At 37.8% G+C, this 25,478-nt stretch overlaps 1 protein-coding gene across 1 annotated transcript in view; it reads right to left on the bottom strand.

Moving 5' to 3' along the window:
* The window catches only part of scn4aa (sodium channel, voltage-gated, type IV, alpha, a), a 54,061-nt gene extending 30,363 nt beyond the window's left edge, over positions 1-23,698 (bottom strand). The window contains 8 exon segments of the mRNA XM_048170242.1: positions 480-734; positions 995-1,016; positions 1,018-1,087; positions 4,549-4,677; positions 5,024-5,113; positions 5,236-5,354; positions 5,479-5,782; positions 23,242-23,698. Coding sequence (XP_048026199.1) covers positions 480-734; positions 995-1,016; positions 1,018-1,087; positions 4,549-4,677; positions 5,024-5,113; positions 5,236-5,354; positions 5,479-5,730 — 937 coding nt within the window. The 5' untranslated portion in view covers positions 5,731-5,782; positions 23,242-23,698.
* Positions 23,699-25,478: the final 1,780 nt, after the last annotated feature.

Here is a 25,478-nt window from a genome sequence, read left to right as displayed (position 1 = left end):
ACATTAATGCACATTCTTTGTTCTTCGTTTTTTTAAAAACCTTGCTTTTGAGTTTAAAAACCTTGCTTTTTTATGTAGTTAATAAGGAGAAGGTACACTGCCATCTTGGTCTGATGAAAGTGACTTGAATGCACTTCCCAACTCGTAAATACGAACTTCCCAAGAGAACTTGAATGTACCAAAAGTTTATAGTAGACAATATATTAACATTTTTATTGTAGGATGACTTTAAAAATGCATTATTATATTTGTGACTAATATTTCCCAAATTATGTCACAAAAAACACCTCAAATTCCAATAAACAGCACGACACAACTGTAAAAAATTGTTGCCAATACCATTCTAATACCTTTCACATTTACAAAATTATTATTGTCCTGCAATTACAAGTACTGCTGGTACTAATTGTAGAACTAACAATGTGATGACATAGTTGAGTAAAATTTGGAAATATTTAATAACCTTGACCTGACTTCACCTTCATTGTTTATGTACGCTTTGAAATCGAAAGTATCTGTGACGTTGAGGGTGGTGTCATTGACCATGGTGGAGTTGTTGACATCAAAGATGGTGCTGTTGGGAATGGGCCAACGGATGCACTTATGACGTAGATTTCCCATGAACAGCTGCAGGCCAATGAGGGCAAATACAGCCAGTGCAAAGATGGTCAAAATCATTACGTCTACCATCTTCTTGACTGACTGAATCAAAGCCCCGACAATGGTTTTCAAACCTGGGTGGAAAGTACAAGGAGAGATTGAAACTAAACAATTTTTGTTTTTTGTTTTTTTGGTGTACATTATATATTTTTCAGACACAGGGTGGGAAAAAAACAATACAATGCAAAGGTGTCATCATTAAATTAAAACAATAAATGTAGTTGCATCCAAGGACATTAAAGAAAACAACAATAGAAAACATTTGCTATTGTGTGTTTTTCCGTTTGTGTGTGCCTTTTAAAGAACTGCAGCATTACATGCAATTATTACATACCAGGAATAACTGTGATTGTTTTTGAGAGCTCGAAGCACACGAAACGTCCTCAGTGCTGACACATTACCAAGGTCTACAAACTCTGTGACGTACCTGGAAACAATCAAACCATAAATCAGTGTCAAATGGGCACAATAGACAACACCAGCTACAATATGAATCTTACAATATTGATATATTGTGCTTTTGCATCCTTTTGCAGTCCCAGTAATTTCATAGAAAAAGAGATCAACACAGTCTTCAGCAACTCATATTTTGTGTTCCACAGTATAAAGAAAGTTTAAAATGATAACATTCAAAAGAGATTATTCTTCTAATCATTTCTTTGTGTTAGCCATTCCTTGCAGTGGAAAGGAAAGTGACTGGTTTTAATATGTTATATTTAGATCTGTCAACCACTGTGGCCAAATGGTAGCATTAGCTGACAGTCACTGAGAAGGTGTCTGAATGATGTTGCTGTGAGCATGTAAGATATGCTGCTGCTGCTGCTGCTACATGAATAGACATAAGTCTGTTTTTGTTTAGTCAAGTTTTAGTCAACTAAATGTCTGAGCATTTTAGTCTCGTTTTAGTCAATGGAAACTTACACATTTTCATCATACTGTTTAATGGTTCAAATGATAAAAAAAAAAAAAAATATTTTGCTCAATTTTAATTCCAATGATTGTTGTCGTTTGGGAAGTTTGGGAACCAATAAGCACAAATCAACAGAATATTGATTCATATGCATGGTTTATTTTACGTCATCTAGTGTACAGATTTATTAAAGCCTATCAATTATAGCCCAAGCTAAATAAACACCAAAAACATTAGATATACACTCGCCCTGTCTACATTATGAAAACTGTTAAAATAAAAACCTACCCTCAAATATTATAACAGAGAAATTCCTAATAGTAATTCCAGTAATTCCAAGTTGCATTAATGTTTCTCTATTAAAACATCGGCAAAAAAAGACTGTACATATTTCCAGACAGAGGTTGCGTAAGTACAATCAGCAACCACAATTGCAAACAATATAGTCGAGATCCATGACAGAACACAGACTAGTTGACTGACACTTTCATTTAAGCAGAATACCTCAAATGGAGATCGCTGAACTTTAGTACAGCTTTGCGTATGTCGGTGTTTTCAGATCATGGTGTTACGGATGTGTATGCAGGAGAGATGAGGTCGCGGGCGGCCACGGCGGGTCAGGGGTCTTGGCAGGCCATGGCGGGTCAGGTGCAGCGGGCTGCCATGGAGGGTCCGGAGCTTTAGGCGCAGCCGAAACGCCGTCGAGCCCAGGCGGCGCTGAAGGTACGGCGGGACATGGCGAAGCCGACGGCTCAGACGACCGAGGCGCAGGCGGAGCTCCAGAAGGCTGCAGAGGAGCCAGAACGACCGACGACCAAGGTCGAGCAGGAGGGAGTGAGGAAGCCAACAGAGACGGAGGGACGGAGCGAAGCCGGAGGAGTGAAGTCCTGAGGTGAGGGCAGGCTGACGAGTGACCAATGTGAGACCGGAGGGAGGATGGAGTCTGGCAGAACTGGTGGACTGATGGGCCACGGTGGAGACGAGGGAGGTTGGAGCCAAGGTGGAGGTAATGGATCAACGGGCCGAGGTGGAGTCCTGGTCGAGGAGGCTGGAGGTGGAGATGAAGCATGGAGATAGATGGGAGGAGGTGGGAGAGGGAGGCAGGGAGGGGACACAGACTTAGGGCTGTACGGGACCAGCGGGGAGACATACAGTTCGTAGCTGGTAGCTGGAGCGGGCTCATGGTTGGCTGGAGCAGGCTCGTGACCGGCTGGAGCAGAGGGCTCGGTGGAGACTGGAGATACTTGCAAAGGGGTCCAGTCCATCCCCTCATAGATAACCAAAAGCCCCACTGGCACTGGAGTGGGCTCAGCGGAGCTTGGAGAGGGCTCTGTGGAGATTGGAGAGGGCTCCGTGGAGACTGGAGAAACTTGCTCGGCGGAGACTGGAGATGCTTGCTCGGCGGAGACTGGAGATGCTTGCTCGGCGGAGACTGGGGAGACTGGCTCACAGGAGACTGGAGAAAGCCTGCCCTTCTTCCTCTTCCTCCTCTTGGTCCGCCCGGACACAACAGAGGTGTGTGGCTCAGATATGGTGCAGGGGAAAAGCTCACTGGAGGGGTATGTGGAGGAAGAGGGAGACGGACGAACTGGCCAGGCCAACCGTGTTTCTGGGGGGACTGGACGAGATGAGCACTTATCTTTATGAACCTCTTCAACTACGAATTTGGAGCCATTTAAATACAAAATCAGATTAATAGTATCGGTTAAGGAAACAAAATTATCAGGTTCGTCAAAACGGATAGTGCTCTCGTCCAGTCCATCCAGAAACAGGGCGTTTAAACGAGCATCCGACCAGTTTGTCAAAAAAGCTAACTCAACAAACTCCTCCACATACCTCTCCAGCGAGCGTCCAAACTGTAACAGCCCGAGGAGCCGATCTGCCGCGGACATTGAAGTAGGAGGCACGGGAAGAGCTGGAGCATCGGTGAGGAAAAAATACCCATGATGGTTTGTAGATTCTCCAGCGGCTGGGTCCGTTCTTCTGTTATGGATGTGTATGCAGGAGAGATGAGGCAAATACGGAGATCTACAAAACCACTGGGTTTAATGATAATCCAAGAATACAACACAGTTTTCATTGTTTTAACTACATTTTAGTCTCGTCTTTTTTCCTCAACAATATTGCATGTTAATATAGTCACAGTTATCGTTTTAATGGCCTTATTATCGCCTCGTCATCGTCTCGTCTTAGTCAAGGGAAAAAACTTAGTTGCGAACATTTTTCACTAGTTCCAGGTAAAAATTTGCCCTTCAGAAAGTCCTTGCTTGCGAGGTAGTACTTTTTCAAATTCAGAAACTTTCAGGGGTGGGAGTTGGGCGCTGAACATGCTGATTGGTTGAGTTCATGCAGCATTTTGATTGGTTGACTCCACAGCATTTTTAAAAGTCTGTTGCGTTCGGCAAGAGTTTTTTGCTATTCAAATCAACAACGGAGTTAAAAAAATATGACTGATGGACTGACGATGAGGTTCAGGCTTTATTAAGCTTATATGCAGAGTACGAATTCCAACGGGAACTGGAAAGTCACACGCAGTCCTACGTCACCGGACTTAATCTTCACGGTACTTTACACGGATGGAAACGCATGCGATGGAAACGCATACAGCAACAGGTCTGGGGGAAAAAAGTTCCTGGGATGATTTGTATTTCGACGGAAAAGCGGCTATACATAAATCCTGTAGCAGATCTAGGCAGGTGGAGCTGGGGGAGGTGGAGGGTTTCAGAGGATCTCTCATAGCGCAGTGCAGGACTAGCCTACAAACAAACACTCAAACAGACTATTTAAATATTGAATAAGCATTGTCATTGGCTGCCGAATCAGCAGAGGCCAATCAGATTATGCCATGTGGCAATGGTGTGATTGCTTTGCATATTGCATGTAAGGACCTATCAGCCTGTGCCATTTAGAGTTTCATGACTGAACATGAAGGTCTATATATGTGTGTATTCAAATTATATATGAATTCAAATACTCACGCCATGCTGATCACCATGAAATCAAGCCAGTTCCATGGATCACGAAGGAATGTGAAAGGTCCGATGCAGAAGCCTCGTGACAAAACTTTGATTGTTGCTTCAAAGGTATATATACCAGTAAAAACATACCTACAATAACAAATAAATAAACAGAAATAAACATATTTCTTCTGAATTAATTATCATAAATAGGTACTTCAGAGTCACAATTATACTGTACTAGTATTAATAATGATATATTTAAGATACAAATACATACATTATATATATATATATATATATATATATATATATATATATATAAACCATCATGAAATGTGTTATTTTATATTGATATTTTAAAGTTGTTTTTTTTTAAAGTTTTTTTATAAACTTTATTTTATTAAAAATTATTTGAGACTTCTGCTAGTACTCAAGAGATTCAACAAAGTCACTTTCACTAAAAATGTGTATGTTCACACAAGGCAACTCTTACTCGACTGTTTTACTCCAGGCTGGAGGGTTACTCATTGTCATGAACACGCAGTTGGACAAGATGGTGATCATGATGAACATACTAAAATATTTGAAGCACAAGTCAAGGTAAATATGGCAAACAGCTACATTACACAACATTACTGTATCAATCATGATAATCATTACAAAAAAATGTTGATTGTTATCAAAAAGATGGCATAAGAAGGATATGAATGTATAAGAATTTTGATGGCTCCTCTTCTGACAAGACTAAAAGGACTGATACAAAACAGCGCTGGTTCAGCTGCGAACCTGTAGATTGTGTTTCCCTTGCTTATGACAATAAATGTCTGCAAATGAGAAAGAGGTTAACACAAAGGCTTGAAAACATTTATAGACACCAGACGAACAGGTTTAGGTTTAAGTACAGGGCAAACTATTTAACATTTATGGGTGTGACCGTGTGAGACTGACTTTCTGTGCTTTATAAAAGGGGTCGATATCCTCCAGAGGAGTGTTGAGGAGATGCTCTGGTGGGTCACCATAGATCATGGGCAGGCACTTTCCTGCCTCCAGATCACTACTCGGTGCCTGTGGTTCCTCCTCAACCCCATCTACTTCCTCTCTGGTGCTCCTCTCCTGGATGAGCCTTTCGATCTCCGCCAGTGACTCTGGGGTGAATTTGCGGAACGCGTTTGTGCCTGTGCGAGGGAGCAGGCTTGCCATCTTGGCATCGCGAAGAGATACCACCTCAACGGGGAATCTCTACACCAAGCTCCTGAAAGGGAGAGAAGGAAAAATAAATTTGATCGATGTTACCATGGACTTCATATATGGAAGTTTTTTATGAATATGTAGTTTTCAAGTGCATTTTGAGGACAAACAAATTAAAGGTGCCCTAGAATTAAAAATTGAATTTACCTCGGCATAGTTAAATAACAAGAGTTCAGTACATGGAAATGACATACAGTGAGTCTCAAACAGCATTGTTTCCTCCTTTTTATATAAATCTCATTTGTTTAAAAGACCTCCGAAGAACAGGCGAATCTCAACATAACACCGACTGTTACGTAAACAGTCAGGATCATTAATATGTACGCCCCCAATATTTGCATATGCCAGCTCATGTTCAAGGCATTAGACAAGGGCAGCCAGTATTAACGTCTGGATCTGCACAGCCGAATCATCAGACTAGGTAAGCAAGCAAGGACAACAGCGAAAAATGGCAGATGGAGCAATAATAACTGACATGATCCATGATAACATGATATTTTTAGTGATATTTGTAAATTGTCTTCGTTAGCATGTTGCTAATGTACTGTTAAATGTGGTTAAAGTTACCATCGTTTCTTACTGTATTCACGGAGATAAGACTGTCGTTATTTTCATTTTTTAAACACTTGCAGTCTGTATAATTCATAAACACAACTTCATTCTTTATAAACCTCTCCAACAGTGTGTAATGTTAGCTTTAGCCACGGAGCACTATCAAACTCATTCAGAATCAAATTTAAACATCCAAATAAATACCATACTTACGCGATTTGACATGCTGCATGACGAACACTTTGTAAAGATCCATTTTGAGGTTTATATTAGCTGTATGAACTTTGTTTATGCTGTTTAAGGCAGTCGCGAGCTCGGGGGCGGAGAGCACGAGAATTTAAAGGGGCCGCAGCCTGAATCGGCGCATATTTAATGATGCCCCAAAATAGGCAGTTAAAAAAATGAATAAAAAAAAAATCGATGGGGTATTTTGAGCTGAAACTTTACAGACACATTCAGGGGATACCTTAGACTTATATTACATCTTTTGAAAACACATTCTATGGCACCTTTAAAATAAACAACTTTATAAATAAATAAATAACTATAGCAATTTATTCAGAGTCAAGCATCTTTAAGAAGTCCATTTATTTATATAGCACTTTATACATTAAAGATTGTTTCAAAGCACCTTCACATTATTAAAACAGGAAAATAACAGTGTTAATGTAGGGCTGGGCGATATATCGCATGCGATTGTCACGCGCATTTCGTCAGTAAAGCCGGTTCCCTGATTACCACTAAATCGCCATCACCTGCTTTCAAATGGAGCGGCATTTAATAGACAGAGCCGTAGATCACTGACAAGCCACGCAATATCGCGTTCATATCGCAGATGAATCGGCCTTCGATAATGAACGCGATATTGCGTGGCTTGTCAGTGATCTACGGCTCTGTCTATTAAATGCCGCTCCATTTGAAAGCAGGTGATGGTGATTTAGCGGTAATCAGGGAACCGGCTTTACTGACGAAAATGCGCGTGACAATCTCATGCGATACATCGCCCAGCCCTATGTTAATGTTATTAAATTATTCAATTATGAAACAAATTTAAGTTGTAAAGCAGCTCTAAGAAGACAAAAGGGTCAGATCCAGCTCAATTTAGTCAATTCTGTTGAATGTGAACTAAATGCGTCTGTAGCTAAATGAGTGTGAAATATGCAAATTATGTCATCAATTGTGGTTCCCTTCCACAATGTAGGACAGCCTAGCACATGAACCCCAAAGAACAACAACCAAATAAATTGAAATTTGAAGACAAACAGTCTTGGGTGTGAAACAAAAGTTTTGGTGTCTAAGTACTGTAAGTTTAAAAATTACATTTTGAAGTTTATGCACTCAATTACAAAATTTCTCCATTCTACATTTAAAAACCAGGCCATCCAGGACTAAATTTTTATGAGTATGCATTCTCTTGTATGTGATAGCGTCTACTTTTTTCCCGTCACTGACAACGACACTGTGCATACATACTTACATTTACATCCTTATTGTTTAATAACATCTCCTAAATAAATAAATAAAAATATCTCAAGAATGGTTCAGGAAACAAATTTCTGTGCCACTAGTTACACAGAATTTACACATTTTTAAATTTATTTTTGCCTATAATCAGAATGGGATAAGGACATGATCCAGTAAAGCATGAAATATTAGCCTGAAAAATCATTTTTTTTAAATGGAAAAAAAAAATTTTTTTTAAATATAATATTAAATATTTGATCAAGCCATATTTCAACTGGTTTTAATGGTACAATATAGTGAGAATAAAAACACCTCTTACACGTCTTTATTGAGAAGCCCATACTGAGCAAAAAGTATGCAATTTGGTGCAGTTGCTGATATTTATATGGCAGTAAGATTAAATTCTGATAACTTGTAATGTAAATCTAGTGAGATCAAATATAACAAATATAGTTTAAAATGCAGATTTTATGCAAGTATATACATATCAGTTAAATCTCTATATTTACAAATAATGTCTTAGTAAGATGATTATTTAAATGCTTTATTTTATTATCAAAACTGTAGTTTTATTCGTGAGGGTAAAAACATATACAATACAATACAATACAATGATGACTGTGAAATGAACCCTAACATTCTTCAAAAGCATGTACTTTGAAACTTACTTTTTAACATAAATCTTCTAAAAAATGATTCATGGAAGTAATTCATCAAGTAAACCTAAGTTGCTACAGTCCAGTAAGTGTTTATCTTGAAATATTACTAACAATATAAAAGTTATTATCAGATTTATTTTATAAAAATAAGATTTCACAGTGAAAAAATCAGGTGTATCTGAACTGAATTTCTGCGAATGATATTTGAAGCAAGGCGTTTTACTTAGTAAAAAGTAATAAACTATCAACCAGACAACAGAAGGCATGTGGTAGATGTACAACAAGATTTTCAGCAAAGTTTTGATCATGCTGATAATTTAGAGGCCATAGAAATATGCATATCAAATATGATACAGTAAGCTTTATAATAGGGTTAAGACTCTACGTTGATATCAGATAAAGTTACTTGTTCAACCATATGTAGAGAGTTCTGATAATATTATGCTGTGAGTCACTTCAGGTCACATTAATAATTTAACGATCTATAAAGTATCTCATAACAATAAATGTACACCACTGAGGTTTGAAATGTCAGTTAAGATGACTGTGGACTGCCAAGAAAGGCCACATTACAAGCTGACCTTGAAGATGTATGCTTGGCAGACTAATGCTCCATCTAAGACATGAGCCACAACCAGCCGAACCTCCAGTCTGCAGACTCCACCTGTGAGATCTGAACTATGAGGCAACTCAAATAAATGTGCCAAAGCCATGACAAAGTGTGTAGGACAGGCTTGGGAGCAACAGCAAGACACTTTCCCACAGTACCAAAGAGAAGTGAACATTACTCTAGAACATCATATTACTTATTAATTTAGCAGACACAGTCACCCCTGCCAACTCACATAGATCATGATGAGCTCACATGACCACAGCCAATGGCTGCCCACTACTACAGAGGAGGTGGTTACCTGTGTCAGGCTGCCATTTTGTATCTTTCTGTTTGAACACAATTTCTAATGTGAAATCAAACACTACATCAAATAGGCTATATATACTGAAATATGTTAGTATTAGTTCAACTACATGAACTAACAATGAAAAATAGCTCTAAAGCATTTATTAATCTTAGTTAATGTTATTTTCTAATACATATACTAAGAAATTATTAAAATAAAAAGTTGTATCTTGTTAACATAATTTAATGGACCTTGGGCTGACATGAACTAACAATAAGGCATGTGACAGTAGGGCTGGGCGAAATGACCAAAATCTTAAAGGTGCCCTAGAATTAAAAAATGAATTTATATTGGCATAGTTAAATAACAAGAGTTCAGTACATGGAAATGACATACATTGAGTCTCAAACTCCATTGTTTTCTCCTTCTTATATAAATCTCATTTGTTTAAAAGACCTCCGAAGAACAGGCGAATCTCAACATAACACCGACTGTTACGTAACAGTCGGGGTGTACACCCCCAATATTTGCATATACCCGCTCATGTTCAAGGCATTACACAAGGGCAGGACGTCTGGATGTGCACAGCTGAATCATCAGACTAGGTAAGCAAGCAAGAACAATAGCGAAAAATGGCAGATGGAGCGATAATAACTGACATGATCCATGATAACATGATATTTTTAGTGATATTTGTAAACTGTCTTTTTAAATGTTTTGTTAGCATGTTGCTAATGTACTGTTAAATGTGGTTAAAGTTACCATTGTTTCTTATTGTATTCACGGAGACAAGAGCCGTCGTTATTTTCATTATTAAACACTTGCAGTCTGTATAATTCATAAACACAACTTCATTCTTTATAAATCTCTCCAACAGTGTAGCATTAGCCGTTAGCCACGGATCACAGCCTCAAATTCATTCAGAATCAAATGTAAACATCCAAATAAATACTATACTCACATAATCCGACGCATGCATGCAGTATGCATGACGAACACTTTGTAAAGATCCATTTTGAGGGTTATATTAGCAGTGTAAACTTTGTTTATGCACTGTTTAAGGCAAGTGCGAGGGGCCGCAACATGAATCGGCGCATTTCTAATTATGCCCCAAAATAGGCAGTTAAAAAAATGAATTAAAAAAAATCTATGTGGTATTTTGAGCTGAAACTTCACAGACACATTCAGGGGACACCTTAGACTTATATTACATCTTGTAAAAAATGTTCGATGGCACCTTTAAGTAATTTTATATCACGATAACAATATATATCACAATATAGTTATTTTTGCTTTAAATAAGATGTTTATGATATCAACATTTTCCATATCATTGAAATTTCATAATTATCATCAATTTCAATATAATTAAAAAAAAATTATACTAGCCTAAAAAACTCTCAAGCTTACGGAAAACAAATAAACTGTGATAAAGAAAGAGCAAAGAAGACAAACTACAATAGAACAAAGACAGACGAAATAGACCTACATGAAAAAACTTCAAGCACTAGGTGTAATGTATAAAGTAATCAAAGGTATAAAAAACAATGCATAGTTTAATTCTTATTAAAGTTACAAAAGCAAGCAGTGAGAGATTTTCTCTCTTTTTTTGTTGTCTGATTAGCATTAATAATGACAGCAGATAAATTTGGATTCTGTTCTTTTTAAGACTGATTAACTCGAGAGAGATTAACTTGAGCCTTGTCTTTCTCAACTGTACCTTCACTTAAAGGGATAGTTCACCCAAAAATGAAAATGTGATGTTTATCTGCTTACCCCCAGGGCATCCAAGATGTAGGTGACTTTGTTTCTTCAGTAGAACACAAATGATGGTTTTTAACTTGAACCGTTGCTGTCTGTCAGTCTTATAATGCGAGTGAATGGTAACACGATTTATAAGAGTCCAAAAATATTAATAGACAAATCCAAATTAAAATTTGTCAATAAAGGTATCCAAACAGTTGCGGATAATATATTAAAGCGTCTTTGGTCCTTCCATGGCTTCTAGGGAAGGAAATGGTAATGTGGATATGACGTCATTGACAGGCGACACAATGACATGGGCTGTTACACTGGTTAAAATAGCTGATTTCTCTGTATTTAAACATTGTTGGAAACATTTGGGATAATGTAAGTACACAAGTCATCAAAACATATAACACTGTTCTAGTGGTTTTTGAATATTTTGATCCAAAAATCTTACATATTGTGCCTTTAATGTTAGCTAATACATAACTAACATTAACAAGGAGTGGTTACATTACTTCAAGGTGTCCTTGTTACAGTGTAAATTATATATTTAAGTACTGAGTAATATTAATTTACTACATGTACTTACTATTGAGTTGCAGTAATTATCATATCAGTTGCATGTAATTATACATAATAATACCATTATTACTATAGTAAGTACATGTAACGTTGTGTAACAAGGACACTAAAATAAATGTTACCCATTGAGCAATACTATAGCTACATTTGTTACAGTAGTTATTGAATCTTTGTTAACATTAATGAAAACACAACTGTTCATTGTTACAGTAGCTCATGTTAGCTCAGATACAACTTCTGATTTGAATAATGTATTAGTAAATGTTGAAACTAACATTGAAAAAGACTAATAAATAGACAAATGTTTTGTTCATGATTAGTTAAATGCAATAACTAACGTTAACTAATGGGACCTTATCTGATTTAATCATATTTCAATAAAAATAAATAAAAAAAAAACATTTTTTTGGTTGAGTGGTAATGAAGTTTGCCTTTGTATGGCAGCATACATAACATGGGCATAAGTTGAAAGCATGCACACATACATACACTGTAAAGGATTCAGTGTTTCTTTATGGGGGCCAGTATACAGGGCTGAGGAGACTTACACTCTGTATCAATCCAATACACATGCGTACCACACAAGCACTGATATGGTTGCTGCTCAGCTGCCGTGGGCCATCACAGTTGAGCATCGAGTTACAGAAGCCCGATGACTCTGCTAATTCCAGCCTCACTCGCATCGCACCAATAAACAGGCTAACACGCCAACTCAGCTCCGACCCACACCTCATCGCCCAACGCCTAGACTTATGAGACTCCTTTTGCTGTTAAAAACAAATGATCCCTCCCCTTGATCCTTCCACCTATTACAGCGCACATCTTCTTGAGTTTCCACAGCAGGGTTACTGTCACTCCATTACCAATGCATTGTAATTTAATTCAACCCATCTCTTCTCTTTTCTTACAAGTTTATGTGCTCAAGGTTGTGAGACCACTGGTTGGGGAAAGTCACTTTTAAAAGTAATGCGTTACAATATTGCGTTACTCCCTAAAAAGGTAACTACTTGCATTACATTTTATGAAAAGTAATGCATTACGTTTCCTTTGCGTTATTTTTTCTCACCTGGGCTGGACTTGGTTATTTGTTTGTTTAATAACAAGATAAAAGAGTTCTGTTTTTGGCAAATGTAAAAGCCCTTTCACACTAAAAGTGAAATGATCCAGGAGAAGAAAGTTTAACACTCTTACTAAAAACAAAAAAATGAAACACAAATGTGATGTTTAACCAAAGTTGTTTTTTGCTTAGTATGGATGAATTGGATCATTGAAAGGTCAACAGCAAAGAAATAAAGGTTAATAAAGTGATATTAAGTACATATAAATATGTATTATTCAACATTTTAATTATTGCAGTTGTGCTTAAAGGTGCCATCGAACGTTTTTTTACAAGATGTAATATAAGTCTAAGGTGTCCCCTGAATGTGTCTGTGAAGTTTCAGCTCAAAATACCCCATAGATTTTTTTAATTAATTTTTTTAACTGCCTATTTTGGGGCATAATTAGAAATGAGCCGATTCAGGCTGCGGCCCCTTTAAATGCTCACGCTCCCCGCCCACGGAGCTCGCGCTTGCCTTAAAGGTGCTAAAGAGGATGTTTTGTTTTATACATTTTTGCAATATTACTTGAAACTGTCTTTACTAACTGATAAAAGACTATTTATTAGGTGCACTGAAAGTAATAATATTAATATACATCATCTGTGCACGAGGTAGGGCCTTAAAAACATCAGCCAATCGTTTACGCGATCATCGCGTAAACGATTGGCCCTCTGGCTTGTCAATCACTGCCATGACGTTCCTTGTGAGAGACGTGCACGGATTGGCCCTCTGGCTTGTCAATCACTGCCATGACGATCCATGTGAGAGACGCGCGGCTGCGCGCTCCAGTAACTTTCCACATGTTTACATTTGATTCTGAATGAATTTGAGGCTGTGATCCGTGGCTAACGGCTAATGCTACACTGTTGGAGAGATTTATAAAGAATGAAGTTGTGTTTATGAATTATACAGACTGCAAGTGTTTAATAATGAAAATAACGACGGCTCTTGTCTCCGTGAATACAATAAGAAACAATGGTAACTTTAACCACATTTAACAGTACATTAGCAACATGCTAACGAAACATTTAGAAAGACAGTTTACAAATATCACTAAAAATATCATGATATCATGGATCATGTCAGTTATTATTGCTCAATCTGCCATTTTTCGCTGTTGTTCTTGCTTGCTTACCTAGTCTGATGATTCAGCTGTGCACATCCAGACGTTAATACTGGCTGCCCTTGTGTAATGCATTGAACATGGGCTGGCATATGCAAATATTGGGGCGTACACCCCGACTGTTACGTAACAGTCGGTGTTATGTTGAGATTCGCCTGTTCTTCAGAGGTCTTTTAAACAAATGAGATTTACATAAGAAGGAGGAAACAATGGAGTTTGAGACTCACTGTATGTCATTTCCATGTACTGAACTCTTGTTATTTAACTATGCCAAGATAAATTCAATTTTTAATTCTAGGGCACCTTTAATAGTTTGAAATTTCAATGTTTTTATTTGTTTTGAGGAATACCGAATCTGTTTTTGTGCAAGTGAGATGCTCACATTTAGTCTAGAACAGTGGCGATTTCTTTAAGACTGCAAGGGAAGCTTGGCTTCCCTTATAATGTCACAAAATTAATGGTCAAATATGTACTATTGTATTAACATTTTATTGACTAAAAATGCGTTAGAAAACGTTCATCTCAAAGACGAGTTCGTTCAGAATCAGTTACATATAGCAGGTCGGCTGACTCGATTTCCTTCTCATACATTCCCGCAGCGTCACAGTGCATTTCCCTATTGAAGCCCAGCGTCCATTGACTTCAATGGGGCTGCTTTGAACGGTTTTTTTCAGCGCTTCGAAACTAGACGGTCATTGGATAAACGCTGCGATTATGTCCCGCCCACGGACGCTCAGCGTCTCTGGGGGTGAATGGGGAGTGGGCTGGCCCGGACTCCGAGCTTCTGCGTGATGATTGGAGGGTCTGTCGAAAGACTGCATCTCCTTTTGACTGACAGCGATTCTGTACTATAAGGAATCACTGAAGCTATTCGCGCTCAGTCCCATCGCGGATTTCTCAAGTTCAGTCGAAATAAAAACTGCTGCAACCTATTTCTTTGATATTTGCTTGGCGAAATTGCTTGATTTTCATCATACATTTCACACAATTATACACCACATTCCTTGTTTCAGTTTTACAGAGTTTAATATTTTTTTTTTTAGATCGTTCATTCATTCATTCATTCATTCATATAACGTTAGTAGGCTAGGCTAGCGTCGTGGGTGAAACTGCGCACGATGGCAGACGGTGCTAATATTGTCGACCTGATTTTGGCGAAGCCATTTGAAAGTGTTCCTTACGAGGAAAAACTTAGAATTAAACAGCAGGGCAGATCAACACCTAAGATTGATTTAGTGCAAAAGATAGGGAAAAATAACAGGTCTTTTCAGCTCTCCTGGTATGACAAAGTCTGTTTAATGGAAGTCATCCAAACTGTTCTCATTAGTGGCAACAATTGGAGCTACATCTGCAGGTGTAGAAAGGAGCTTCTCCTGTTTAAAGCGACTCAAGTCCTACACCCGAAACACAATGGGCCAAGGCCGTTTAAGCAGCCTAGCTCTGCTGGCCATTGAGAGGACACTGGTCAAGTCACTTGAAAAGACTCCTAGTTGGTACGACAGGGTCACAGACCATTTTCTTGAAAAGGAACGTAGGGCAGAATTTACTTTTAAATAAATAGACAATTTTATGATGTAGGCCGAAAATGAGCTTCCCCTCTCTGACAGACCAGTAGCCGCCACTGGTCTAGAACTACAATAACCATTAACCATACCTGCACTTACTCATGATTTCTCTCAACATGGAAACAGGAGAGGTGTCAGTCAATAAATGGGAAAACAAAAGTAACTTGCGTTATTTGAAAGTCAGATATTTTGTTGAAACTTAGTAATGCTGAGTAATTACTGATTACTGTTATTAGTGTAATCTGATTACCTAACTCACGTTACTTGTAATGTTTTACCCCAACACTGGGGCATCATTAGTATTTCTGGGTCACCGTTTATGACCATTTCTCTCTCTTTTCCCACCAATATTAAGCTTCACTGTGCCGTCTTGAATGGGGCTATTAAGTCGGCCATCAAGATCTCCTATTTATCCCTACAGGATGAGACAGAGTGCAACCCCCTCCTCTACTTTTTAAAACTCTCAGGACTTTTTAAAACTCTAAATCAGGTCAGGGGCCCAGTTTTCCCCTAGCCTTAACGGGTACCTATTATGCCCCTTTACACAAGATGTAAGTCTCTGGAGTTTTTGTGTGTGTCCCTTTAAATGCAAATGAGCTGCTGCTCCCGGCCCCCTTTCCAGAAGAGGGCGGAGCTTTAACAGCTCGTGCATCGCATACTCAACAACAACAAAGCTGGAGGATCTCACGCAGCCAAAATGAGGATTGTCAGTAACAGGTGTTCAGCCTTGCATTGCTCAAACCGGAGTCGGACACTGATGGAGAGACTCAGGAAGAAGTTACAACTTTTAGAATGAAACTGGACATTTCTGAATGGTTAGTGGATAAATTAGAGGATAATAGAGTTAAGTTGATTCAACTCATCGACTAGCATGTAACATCATGGTAATCTTTTGTGCAAATCCAGCATTGAACTGACCCTTGTTTGTGAAGCAAACTTTTGCTGAGTCTTTATTGAAGATATTTCCTGATTTCATTATAGAAGATCGGATCTTCAACAAGTAATAGCTATGCCACAGGATAGTCCAGCAACTTGCTCATGTCTTTTTTTTAGCTGTCAATAGAGATTTGCGTAAAACCAGCACACAGGTCAAGACTAGTGACACTGACTGAAGTCTCAATTATAGGGCAGAAGAAGTTGTAATGCTGTCTGATGACATGATAATATTTGTGGCTGGTGTTGCATCTTACTGTACCTCCACCCAAGAACAACAGGCAAATAGAGATCTCATACTGTTATGCACTCAGAATTATAGTGAAAGATTCTCTTCATTTGAGTGATCCTTGCCAAACTTTTTCAAATGACTGATGCTCAATGTTTGGCAGCAAAACACAGATGTAAAAGACAATAATAAACCATATAGGAAAATGTCCAACAATATACATACACATAAGTTGCATAGATTAAAAAAAACATCTGTAATGTATTTTTAAGAAAGCTAGCATAAGCACACCTTCAAGCAAAATGGTTTCAATTATAAAGCAATATGTTCATAATGAAGATAGAACTTGAGCTGAGTTAACTTTCTAGTGATTTGTACCTGACCAAAATCACTTCTAACCCAAACCTGACATGCATAAACAGTTATTTTAAAAAAAGAAAAATCTGACCTTAGACAGACCTGATAAAATTAGACCTGACTCAATGGCACTGGCAATAGCACACATCAGTCTCCAGGAGGGTTTGTAATTTACACATAGATTAGATGCAGATTTAGGGGGTATACTAATGTCATTTTAATATGTATATGTTTTAAATAGTAAAATTTTGTTAAATGCAAAAAAATGAATAATGGAAAGTTGGCATTATTCATTTGGGTCCATTTGGTAAAACCACATTTAATTAAAATTATAAGGTACCTGCATCGAGGTTTTCAGGTCCAAGTGAACCTGTGACTCATTGTTCATAAACCTATTTTAACTGAAGAAATGGCTCAGAAAGTTCACAAAGTGCAAAACAAAATGTCATCTGCATTTACATTCATACATATTTAGAGCAGCTTAACTGTCCAAATAATTTTTGGGGTAACTGTACGTAGGCAATCGCTTGAGGTGTTGTTAACACATGATCTTTTTTCTGCATGTCACTGACTGACATGCAGAAAAAAATTCTATTTTTACAATGCGGCAAAGAACATGCCTATTCCAGGATTGAAAAGCATAAATAGCATTAAAACTATAAAACAAATATGCTGACACAACTGACATTTCAACAGAGCAAAATACCTCTACATTTAATTTAAATAAGATCCGGAGTAGCTTGACTATATGTGACCTCTTGACACCTGTCCTTATGCCTATGAGGTAAGCTTGTAAACAAATGATCAGTAATAAAAACAAGAGATTTTTTTACCATAGCGTGATGACATGAGGCATGCTCTGGGCCTATGTCTTCTTAAAGGGTCATATACATGTCTCACTTTGCTCTCTTTAACACTGCCGTATCCACTTAACCTTGCTCTCTGGTCTCTATAAGGCCTCACACAAAGCCCTAATGAATGCTAGAGCCTTATTGGCAAAGATGTCTCAGATCCACTGCAACTGAAATCGTATGCAACTATGTCATTTCATTCCAAATATGAGGATTATTCATCTTCTAAGGTCTGTATATCTATTTGATAAAATGTGGGATTCAATACAAACATACAAGCATGTTAACACTACAGATATAATTTACATGAATCATGAACAATGAAGTATTCTGTAGCAACAGCATATCTTTCTGTGAGAGAGACTGACATTTAAAGGGTTAGTTCATTCAAAAATGAAAATACTGTCATTAATTACTCACCCTCATGTTGTTCCAAACCCACAAGACCTTCATATACGGAACACAAATTAAGATATTTTTGATGAAATCCGAGAGCTCTCTAACTTCCCATAGACAGCAATTTAATTACAAGCAATTTAAAGGTAGAAAAGTCATTGTTAAAATGTGACTACAGTGGTTCAACCTTAATTTTATGAAGCAACGAGAATACTTTTGTGCACAAAAACAAAACAAAAATAACAGCTTTATTCAACAATGTCTTCGTCAGAACGCATGTGGTGCTCACGTGAACAGCGTCAGCCAATACTGAGTCGCCGTTCTGGCGTAGAACCCGGAAGCCATGCACTGTCTACAACGTAAGGGTAGGAGAATGACAGGAAAGACAAGAAATTGTTGAATAAAGTCATTGTTTTTGTTTTGTTTTTGAGCACAAAAGTATTCTTGTCGCTTCACAAAATTAAGGTTGAACCACTGTAGTCACATGGACTATTTTAATGATGTCTTTAATACCTTTCAGGGCCTTGAAAATGGTAGTAAAATTGCTGTCTATGCAGGCTTTCATCAAAAATATCTTAATTTGTGTTCCAAAGATAAACGAAGGTCTTACGGGTTTGAAACCACATGTGAGTGATAAATGACAGAAATTTAATTTTTGGGTGAACTATTCCTTGAACTGAAGGATACTGGAACTGTAATATAGCACACTACAGTATAGGGGCTTTCGCACTGAGTAGTTATAGGAACTCAGTTATAGGAACTAGCCATCAGGGCGGTCCTCCAAGAACGAAATTTTCCCCTAGGGCCATTTACCTGTTCACATTCACACCACCAGTAGGAACTCTGACGTGACGTAAGCCGGCCGACAGCGACTTCATTAAAGTGCTGCATTCAACAACGTCACCAACTAGAAGATGGAAGAAGCCGTGATCAGAGCTGTGTTTTTACTGTGTGCAGTGGGTTTTGTGATAACAGAGATGGAATGTATAAGCCTGAAAGAGCAAAAAGGAAGGCTAAGAGATGAAGGGCCCTATTTTAACGACTTACATGTCAATACCTTTTGCGTTTGCAAAAAAATGGTTGGCGTGCCAGGAGCATGGTCCAAAAGGGTTGTTTTGGGTGTATTGTGCAATAAACCAATCAAAGTCTCATCTCCCATTCCCTTTAATGAATTGTGCTTGCACCATGGCGGATTCACTATTTACATGGCGGAATTTGCAAGTGTAAAGACTGAACGTCTCCAGGAGGAATCTTTTATTTTTAATATTTGGCATGTTTGTGTGCTGCTGCGCGTCCCAGTGTGTGTACAACATGTTGTGTACCTTCCTTTAGGTGAATTTTACAAAACCCTTTAAAAAAACAAAAAAAAAAATACGGCACAATTGACACAAGTTTTTTTTTTTTTTTGTATGAGCCTACACAGTTATCATTTTCTTGTCCAGCCCATGTTATTTAAATAGCAAATGCTCGCGCCCATCTGTTCCTATGGGCGTGCTGGTCTGAAAACGAGGTGTTAAGACGCATTGTTGGCGCGTTGCTATTTTGAGGCAATGAAAATGACTGCGCCATACCAACAAAAATCTGGTCTAAAGTCAATGAGCAGTCATTTTCAGTTGCCTCAAAATAGAACGCGCCAATAATGCACTGAACACACCTCGTTTGCACATGGTGCTGGACATGAAAATGATAACTGCGTCAGGCTGAAACTAGCAAAAAAAAAAAAAAAAAACTTGTGTATGATAGGGCCCCCTATCTCCTACGAAAACCTACAATGCTATATCATCGAGGCTGAGAAAACACAGACAAAGGCGACAGGTAAATGATATCTATCACTGTTTTCCATGTCCGTGGAGTAAGTATAAACTGTGTATTTACAAGGCTTTTTAAAAATGGTGAGTGCTGGTGTTTGTTCTGCGTTTTGGCCAGTCAACTTACATTTACGTCACTGGTAGTTCCTACTGTGCTGGGCTAGACCCTACTAAGTAAGAGCTAATTTAGTACCCCCAAAAGGTGTTCCTAGTGTGATGGCCAGGTTTTATGTCACACATGATTCTTATACATTTATCTTTGCATTGGTCAATAAATAAAAGGACATTACTATATTGATTTGTTTTAATATCTTTATTGTGTCAGTGTACTGAGTCAGTGCACGGGCTTAGTTATTTGGCTTAAAGATGGGGTAAGCCATATTTCAAAAACACTGTTGGACAATGTTGATATCTGAAATCAATCCAAACAAACACACCCCTCTCTTCATTGCTCCGCCTCCAAAACTCACCCTCCAACCCTAACCACCCTGCTCCGAGTCTATCTCGAACCCTGCTCGCTGCTGGCAGGCGAATGCACTAACAATGACGCTAAACACCACATTCTCTAGCGGTCGTCAGTGTGCAGTGGTTTACCTACACAACTCTCACTAGCTGGCCACTGTTATACACGCAATGCGAGAATGGATGAGGAGCAGATGATGAACGAACAACAAGGAAGAACAAAAAATGAACATACAGTACATAAGAGTAAATACAAACAAGAGTTCGTTGTTAGTCGCCAATCGCACAGCAGCTCCAGACAATCAATGACACTCAAACCCAGTGTTACTCACATGTGAAGCGGAATCAAAGCAGCCTCCGTGTCTGTTTTCAGGCCTTCCCGCCTAACTCTCTCCAGCGCTGGAAAGCTTTTCTAATATTAACGCAGGTCCTAAAGCGCTTGCCCAGTCATAAACTTTTATTCCAGTGATATTCTTTTGAGCTGTTTTGTATTGTGTCTCATCATCTCTCTTTCTGTAGTCTTTCTTCAAAACTCCCTCTTGCTCGTTCTCTCTCCTTGACCGTCATACGCCCCCTTATGCTGATTGGCTACACGTTTGTTGTTGGTGTCGGTCCGACTAACTTCCAAACAGTGTTTTTGAAAATGTACTTACTCCACCTTTAAGGTTAAAAACATTCAAACCAGTTAAAAATCCTAAACCTAAATATTGGGACACTTTTTGATGGAGGTCTGTGCTCAGTACTGATGAAAGGCTAAAAATGCCCTTTGACACATACCTAATAGTGATATAATATCTCAAAGGTATCAAACATCACTGCTTTACAAACTCCGGATGCACGAAAATGTGTGGTGGCTGAAACGGGTCAAATTTATGTTTGCACCTTCAACATTGAGTCCCCTTTTGCACACATTAGGAGAGTGCTAGTAGGGGGATCGCCAGAAGATCACATGGTTTCACCGGTGAAAGAAACCTTAAACCAACACCTTCTGCGTCCAAGAACATGTGATGCCCAGCACTCGCTCATAGACGGGCACACACACTCAAGACAACACATCCTCTAATTCAACAGAATCTACACCAAATAATTAGTCACTGAATGAAGCCATGAACAGCTGCTCCATCCATATATCCGGTATCATATACATGGAGATGTCACCGTTTAGCTCCAAGCAACCACAACCTGTCCACCAGTGTGGGCTAAACCAGGGAAAACTCACAAGGTTCAACCTCAGGTCTCAATCTCGCCCTCAATTAAACTAAAAACAAGCATCTTTTATTCAATCAAAAAGCAATATACAGTATTAAACAACTTTAGTTAGCTGGCATCTCGGAGAAACAGGACTAACTTCATGAGAAAAAGTCTACTTCCTACAGGTACCTTTGTGAAAGGCAAGGGCATAAATCTTAAGGGGGGTTAAGCAAAATCCGATCTGAGTGCTTCTGCGTAGAGGCTCAGGACCAACAGTCCAAGAGTCTCCATCATCCTACACCTCTGATCAGGGCAACATGGATTAACAGTGGAGGAATGGTGGGGTACAACTGAGCACTATGAGCATCATCAACCGAGCCATGAAATGAAGACCCAGGCTATTTTTAACTCTGACTCCATACACTGTTGGATGGGAAAAAGTGTGTGGCTACACAGTCAGCATCTGCTGGAACAATAGACCTGACACATTAGCTATAGGGAAAAACTTATATAGTTTTTGCGTATACATTTATGGAATGGAGAGCAAATCAACATGAAAGTAATAAAGAAAAAAACAGAAAATGCTCTTTGAGAAATTAAATTATCCTTATTATTATATGTAAAGAGTTATGCAAATTTCAAGATAATGTACATTATCCTGCTTACTACACACCTGTTTACAAAATAAATAAATGATTATATGTGAATATTTAATTGAATTTATATATATTTATTACTTTTTAATTATTTTATTGTTTGAAAAGAAAGACTACAGCATGATTTCGAGACATGAAACTACACTCTTAGGAGAAAAGGTTCTAAATAGAACTTAAAAGGGTTCCATCATATATAGAACCTTAGGGGATCATGGGATCATTTTCAGGATTTAGTTTTAATTCATGTTTTTATTTTAATTAAATTTTATCAGTTAAACAGTTTTTAAACAGTATCACTAGAAAAAATGAAATAACCCATTAAACATTAAATGTATTATGCAATCATTTAAGACATTTCTCCTTATATAGAATCTTTTTGGCATAAAGTGTGTTTTAAAATTGAGCGAAGAACCCTAGGCTTCTATACAGAACCCCACTGAACCTTTTTTTTTTAAGAATGTAGCACATCTTGTGCTTTATAGGAAATATTTAGCCTGGTACAATGTTCAATTATAATTTAGTGGTCATTGTACACAAATATTTGCCATGATTGACCAATCAAAATCAAGTATTTTAGAGAGAAATATTTTAAAATCTTTCCCATTTACAATTTTAATTATTTAAAATTCTAGTAGTCTGATTTTCTACCTACCAAATTAATCAACATCACAATTTTAAATCCCAATTCCTCAACATTCTATTATATGTTCATATCAAGCTTCTTATTAAGCTAGAAACGTATGAAACAACAGCATATTAAAACAGCAATGCAATCAAAACTTTTGGGGGCCAAAATGAATCCTGCAGCTTTCCAGATATAGAAACAGCATTGCCCTCAACCGACTACTGACCTATGCATCATGCAGTGTTATAGACCACAGCTTTACCTTTCACAGTGAGGTAAATATTTCCACAAAACCTTCAGTCTTTGGTCTTTCTTCCAGCTGAAGTCAGTGTCTCTTACCCGAGGCCAGCGCGAGCTCCAGGACAGCTGTTGCTGACGCATAAACGTCTTGAATGAAACCTGAGATTGAGCCGCAGGTAGGCTATAGAGGATCATCACTGGAGAACCCTTAGCCTACATATGCAGGTACCGGAACATTAAAACACGCTTTTTACTTTACCTTTCCTGGGCAGATGCTGTTATGAGTTGTTTTACAGTAAAACAATTTCTGTATTATAGAGAATAGTTGTAATATGAAAGAATATCCTATATAAACAGTTTGTTTGGCTTGTTTATAAAATGAAAATAACGAAAATAACCTTTACCGGTAAGGAATATTGTAACACAGCTTACAAAAATTGCACATTCATCAGGCTATCAGGCGAAAAAGCTCACACGTTCAAAAGAGTAGTAGCCTATTGTTGTGACCGTTGGTTTGAAAAAGGGCGCGAAGAAAAAGTTTACCTTTCTCTCCAAGGAAATCGATTAAGATTTAATTTAAATTATTATTGATTTTCAACGAATAATTGAATACTGCACTGTTATCCCGTTATGTTATAAATGTTATTTTTTAATGATTAGTAGCATTATAGCCTACCCTTAATTGTGAATTCTCACAGTTCAAAAAAACAAAGGTTTTTTTTTTTTTTTATATGAAACAAATATATACAACACACACACACACACACACACACACACACACACACAAACTCACTTTCTCTCACGCACACACCGACCGTTTAAAGTAGATCAGGCAGCTGAACAGAAATTTAATATACTTGATCGCTCCCACTGATAATGTTGCAGAAGCTTCTTGGAAGGGATGAAGAACTGCACATGCTAACAACGTTCATTTCAGCAAACCCCTTCACTTATTCACAACATGATCTGCAAACTGTTTAATATTTAGTGTTTAATGCACATTTCTCACATCATGTTACTGTAAATATGACTGAAAAGGAGCTCGGGTTTAAAAACTGATATTGATGACGTAATACATCACACTGAATATTGAACATGTAGCGCCATCCTCTGGTGTCACAGCAAAAAACATACAAAAAATAGAAGTAAAATTCAACATTATTTGAAATTATATTTTAATATTAACACGTGATTAAAAATAAAGTAAAGTATACGCCTAAAATAGGATATTACACATACAGTTAATCAACATTAAACAAATATGGAAACAAATATACAGTGGCCACAAAATGTATTTGGACACATAAGCCACACTTAAATATGTATGGTTACTATTGCATCAGATAAAATAAATATAAACCAATTGTGTTTTTTTTTCACACCTAACGTTTTTAAACTAACTTGCAGCCATTACTTTTATTCAACAGCTCTCAAAGCAATTTATATGGATAAATGTAGTTCAATCATGACAACTCTCTGGAAGATTTTTAGAATGGTAATGGATATGACAATGTTAATGTATTTGATCTTGGCAGAATAGATCTGCTATGCTGCTGCTGAATTGCTGCTTATTGGTGCAGGAACTTGCTACTGCCAATACATACGCTGATACGCTGCTGTGAGTAAGACAGTGTTGCTGCACAAATAGCATATATCAATAACCTATAGCAGATCTATACAGGTGTTGCTGGGGAAGGTGGAGGGTTTTAGACAAACTCTGAAGTGTACTGTAAACTGTTATAGTGAATGTAACCAGCCATTTAAATGTGTGAGCAACAAGCTGCGCCATCTAGAGTTTCATGACTGAACTATGAATTTAGCTCCCCTCCAGTTCACACAGTTGTCCTAGTAAAAACAGGTGCATTTCATCACATTAGCTATGAAAATATGCAGTAATGTTTGACAGCAATATTTTAATAAATATATACTGAATAAACAATAAATATACACTAATTGGACAAAAGTATTGGGACAACTGTCTTAATTATTGAATTCAAGTGTTTCAATCAGACCCATTGCCACAGGTGTATAAGGGGCCATTTACACGGTATCGTTTTCAAATAAAAACAGAAAACCTTCATGCGTTTTGGCCATTCATTTACACGACAACAGCATTTTGGGGGCCTGAAAACACAAACAAACAAAAACGATACTGTTATTGTCATCCATGAAAACTACAAAAACACAAATTTGTGAAAATGGTGACGTCATGCACATGCGTATTACATGTTCAGTCTATATGCATGTAGTTTTTCTTTA

Source organism: Megalobrama amblycephala, linkage group LG20, assembly GCF_018812025.1.
Source record: "Megalobrama amblycephala isolate DHTTF-2021 linkage group LG20, ASM1881202v1, whole genome shotgun sequence".
Classification (NCBI taxonomy): domain Eukaryota; kingdom Metazoa; phylum Chordata; class Actinopteri; order Cypriniformes; family Xenocyprididae; genus Megalobrama; species Megalobrama amblycephala.
The sequence above is the reverse complement of the archived record's forward strand: the minus strand, read 5'-3'. Positions and strand labels throughout refer to the sequence as shown.